Source organism: Penaeus monodon, chromosome 2 (genome assembly GCF_015228065.2).
Source record: "Penaeus monodon isolate SGIC_2016 chromosome 2, NSTDA_Pmon_1, whole genome shotgun sequence".
NCBI lineage: Eukaryota > Metazoa > Arthropoda > Malacostraca > Decapoda > Penaeidae > Penaeus > Penaeus monodon.
The window spans coordinates 10,334,352-10,339,351 of NC_051387.1; the positions used below are offsets into that span (position 1 = coordinate 10,334,352).

The 5,000-nt window shown below is 38.0% G+C and overlaps 2 protein-coding genes across 4 annotated transcripts in view; one reads left to right on the forward strand and one right to left on the reverse strand.

Annotated features, from left to right (window-relative positions):
- Positions 1-1,123, reverse strand: part of LOC119581050 (solute carrier family 35 member B1-like) — an 18,558-nt gene extending 17,435 nt beyond the window's left edge. Inside the window, 1 exon segment of the mRNA XM_037929353.1 lies at positions 855-1,123. Coding sequence (XP_037785281.1) covers positions 855-958 — 104 coding nt within the window. The 5' untranslated portion in view covers positions 959-1,123.
- A 1,027-nt stretch (positions 1,124-2,150) lies between these two features.
- LOC119581061 (tektin-2-like) overlaps positions 2,151-5,000 on the forward strand; it is a 7,751-nt gene continuing 4,901 nt past the window's right edge. The window contains exons 1-5 of one of the 3 annotated variants that reach the window (XM_037929362.1): positions 2,151-2,456; positions 2,991-3,293; positions 3,445-3,552; positions 3,867-4,016; positions 4,879-5,000. The exon at positions 4,879-5,000 is cut by the window's right edge and continues 13 nt beyond it. In XM_037929362.1, the coding sequence (XP_037785290.1) occupies positions 3,156-3,293; positions 3,445-3,552; positions 3,867-4,016; positions 4,879-5,000 (518 nt within the window). In that variant the 5' untranslated portion in view covers positions 2,151-2,456; positions 2,991-3,155. Of the gene's footprint in view, positions 2,457-2,604; positions 3,294-3,444; positions 3,553-3,866; positions 4,017-4,878 lie in introns of those variants that run through there. The other 2 variants (XM_037929380.1, XM_037929373.1) reach the window with 2 other exon arrangements.

A 5,000-nucleotide genomic window follows, 5' to 3' on the forward strand; every position in this document is an offset into this window, starting at 1 on the left:
GAAAAAATTGAAAATGTAATGATACTCTTATAAACAAAGGGAAAAATCACATACTATGATACATCAAATAATTTGCATGAAGCCCCCATTATCCTCTTACTGCTTGGCCAAGCCTATAGTGTCATTACAAACTAACTCATCACAATGGGTACAGCTATAGGCATCACAATGCACTAAAGCAAGTACAGTGGAAAGTTCCATTACATGTGGGCAAAGCAGCAGTACAGTTGTCAGAGGTCACCGAAATCAGTGACGCCTAGAGATTTCTGATAAATTCATTGAGGGGAAAACATGGTGATCATTTGGGGTCTGGGGGTGAAGCCTCCAGGTGTGGAAGGTTTTTGGGAATGTTTGTGGATTTCCCAGGAGTGGCTGAAGCAACAGGGACTTAATCACAGTTGGCTACCGCGCAAGAATGTTCAATGTGATTGGCTGACGGACACAAGATCCCGGTTCAGCTTTTTGTTTAAGGTCTCACAAGCATCTCTGAATATGAGCGTTTGTCTCATGATGTGAGTTGCAGTCACATCACAAACAATATATATCGTTTGTATCGAAAATGAGAAGATTCACATATATTACTATGTGTATAACTGAAACTCGAAATAATAATTCCAAAGTTGGGTGGCTGTGTGTTGATAATAGTCAATTACTAATTTCACCGGAAAGATCAAATTCAGTCGTGTCAACTGTAAATGGCCAACTTTCAAGCTCATTCGCGTCAGAAAACAATAGTATGTACTATTAAAGTGCGAAATTACAACAAACAAAATAAGAAAATTCAAGTTTGGTCAGACCAAAGTGGCCAAGTGATACGAATTCAACGAAGCCGCTACACAATATGGCAGACTTACATGGTTTCCTGTAGAATCCCGTAATAGAAATAAAGAAAGAATATTCCCGAGGCGTAGATAAAGAACTTTGCCGTTTGGAGGAAGGACTGCGGCGTTTCAGTCATTGTCTTTTTCTGTTAATTTGGCACCTTCTCTTGCACTTCACTTGTTGTGTTGTCGCTCCTTGCCCTCTACCAACCTTTACGATAGACGTGTAACTCTTGTCAATATAAACACAAAACAGAGCCCCATCGTATTTATTACAGAGTAGCTTTCGATTCTATGGAACAGGATTTTGTTTTACACTGAGATTGGGATCCAATTCCATGTCGCTTATGAGACGTGCTGCCAGCTGATTTGTTGGATCCGATGATGTTCGCGTAGTCGTTTTCGCAAGGGAATGTGACGTCATCGAACTTCTTACTTTTTTTTTTTTTTTACTTTCTCTTTCCAAACATCTGTTGGGGCAATTTCATATCTCTCATATATCAAAGTAGTTGGATCATAAAGTTTGAGCGGACTCACATTACGCTATGCTCATTAAATATATGCAGAATTTCTGATATCATACAACGATAAAATATATATTTTTACCCTAATAATACATCAGCACTTTTGCAATTAGCATTTCGTAATGAATTACTAAAGAACAAAGATCTTATACTACTTCACAAATGTTTTCTAAATTGGACAATGTTTCACATTTAAATCTATGACTTGTAATAAATAGATTATCATTATCATTACTATTATTATTATTATTATTATTATTATTATTATTATTATTATTATTATTATCATCATCATCATCATCATTTTCATTATAATTATTGTTATCCTTGTTATTATTATCATCATTATCATTATTGTTATCATTATTTATAGAAACGACTGTCGTAACATTAATTTTTCCTAGAATAATTTTAATCTTGATATGCTTAAAGGAAATACATTTGAAGATTAACTGGCATTTATGTCACAGTTAGGAGGCCATCCATATCTTTACCGATAGTTGTAGTTATCAATTCCACTTTTAATATTAGTGATGACTGAATCAACACCCATTAGATTATAAGATGATTTAACTAATATATACACAGAACGCTGACCTCCCATGCATGCCCCACTTATGCAACCATTCGAGACTGCGAGTTTTTCATAACCTCAAGATAATCGTTTTAAAAGTCGGCGGCTGTACTCAATTGACTCCACCCTTGCCCGGTAATGAGCGTCTGTCGGGGGGCGCTGGCCAGGGCGTTCGATTTTCTCCTTTTGGCTTTATTTAGTTGTATTGTCCTTTTTTTGTGTGTGAGTTTGACAAATTTTCATGTCTTTTTTGTGTTGTATGCAGAAGAGATGTTGAATATTTCCGCTATTTTATTGTTGCTGAAAAATTACTGTGTTTTGTTTCGGGTATAGTTTCATTCTAAGGACACGAATTTATTCTATATAAAAACACACCTTGGATATCAAAGCTTTCTCCATGATAACTTTCATCATAGTAATTTAGCTGTAGAAAATAACTGACATCAAATATGAACTAGAAAACAGAAAAATCAAAGGAAGCGGTTGCTAAGGCCGTTGCTAGGGACGCGTTATCCAACCAGCACGGCCAACTCGCAGGTACGTTTTGGATATCTGTTATATAATTTAGTGTCAGATATCCCAAAAACAAAAGCACAAATAGTCCTCACTAATTAATAAGCAATAAGAAGCAACGTATTTCGATATTACTTTCTTTCAAAAATGTTATGTGGTACGAAATAAAAAAACAAAAAAATAAAAGGGGCATGCTAGTTTAGACATAAATCCTAGTAATCTTAGATATCATCTGTTAGATATTATTTGTTTGGCATTTATTTCGGTCTTTCTAACTGTGTCTTGGTATTTTATAAGAGTACTGTAAGGTTATTCATTTTTTTACATAGCATAATTTGAAAGACTTTTACACAACGGCAGTGACGTAGATTGACATTTGGGAGCCGGAATGCTAGGTGTTGTGAGGAGCCCCTTATATCGGTTAGGTCTGATGAAGGGAAAATAATATATGTCAAAGTAGAAACACTTATCTAATAACTTTAAATAAAACGGGTATTCGCTTAATCTCCCTTTACGTGTTTCGTAACGTGTAGCGTGTTCTGTTTTGTGTGGAATTAGGAAGTCAGCGGGAAGGATTCAAAGGACCAATAAAAAGATAAAGAGATTAAAGGAACAGCTCATGCGAAAATAGTCAAAAGTTGCAAAGTGAAGAAAGAAGGAAGACAAACGAGAAGAGAAAAAGAACATTGGCAGGCACTTCCCAAGTGTTACACAGCAACTAAAATGAAGGTGGAGAAGCCTGTGGCACGGCACTTGCCCGAAGATTGGCATCGTAACAACGCCGCTCTTCGCCAGGCCAGCCACGACACGCGGACGACCTCCCACAATTTGCGAAATGAGAGTATGCACTTTCGTAATCAGGTTAGTACAGGAAGTCATTGTGCATATTACAACGTTTTTTTTATCCCTATATCTATCTGTACGTTCATTTATGACTTTGGAATTTTTTGTGTGTGTGTGTGTCAGAATGTGACTTCGTACTACATTGCATTTATTTTTATTTATTTTACAGACAACCAACAAGACGTGGTGGGATAATGCGGACAACACCATACGCCTTCAAGACCGAATCTATGAAGTCCAGAGGGTCACTGACGACCTGGACCGTTCGCTGAGACAAGTGGGTTCCTTTGGGTAATAGTCGAACTCTTGAGGTACACGAGGTAGTATTTGTGTTACCAGGAAAGTTTATGATAAATTAAGTTCCCTATTTTTAAATTGGACATCTATGATTTTTTCTATTATGGGCTAATTTTTCACTTTTTATTTGTCTGTTTGTTTCCTTCTCTCTTATTCCCATCTTCCTTCTTCCCGTCCCCCTTCCCTCCTGTCTTTTCCTCACAATTCGTCTGGCCATTCCAACTTTCCTCTTATTTTCCACCCATCCATTTCCTCTCTTCTCCCTTTCCCCATTCTACTCTCTCCCTCACCAAGACTCTGGCCGAGATCGCGAAGCTGGAGGCCGCCAAGGAGACAGCGGAGGCCGAGCTGGAGGCAAGGGTGTCGCCCCTCAACACGGCCATGGAGTGCCTCACCCTCAGAGAGCGGCGCAGGGAGGGCGACCTCGTTAAGGATGATATTGAGGTGAGGGTATGAATGCACAACCATGCATAACTCGTATTCACACTCCCGCCTTTGTTTAAAACGGAACAAGATGCACATGTACGCATATTAACTCTCACTGTCATACGGCATATATATGTACTATGATTAACATTTAAACATAATATGCTCTTATATAATTCTATACACATATACATACACCCACAGAAATATGTTTTCACCATACGTAAATATGCATACATAATGGCACATATGTTATACAGTGTAAACATCCGTCCACAAATGAGCAGTTTCAAATAAGCATAAACTAGCGTACTGTAAACAAACATATGTACCCATGCACTTGCCTACCCAGGTGCAACTGTTTCAGTTTGTTATCTTTATAGATCCCATGCTTATTTTAGGAGAAGAAAAAAACTTATAAACCCACTCCACAGGAAACTATTCCAGAGCCGCACAAAGGTGTCTCATGTAAAGATGAAATAACTTCAAGCCCATTGGCGAAAATATAAAGATTTTAACCATTACGATTTCCTAATATCTAATAATTTCCTAATAATTTTCTTTCACTATCCCTATTTTTTATTTCGCTGTCGTTATCCGAAATGATTTTTTTTTACTTGCGTTATATTGACACTGAAGTACTTTTTACAAGTGAGAAGTAATTGGCCTCGCTTCACATTTACTAAATAGTGCAAAAATAGGGCATGGATACTTACCACAACCCCAGTGTCTGCTCCGTAGATTAAAATAATCAACATAACACAAAATTAACTTTCCCTTTGTCATTATCTTTTACCACAGCACCAGTGGCTGCCCAGTAAAAGTATCCTCATAACATAACACAACAAAGACTAAACTCCATCGTTCCGTTACCACACAGCTGGAGCTTCACAAGGAGGTGCGGACGCTTGAGAAATCGCGAGCAGAGCTGGAGAAGGTCGTTCTCGAGGCGGTATCGCAGCTGAGGGTACTCCACGAAGCCAAGCAGAACCTCCAGGACGA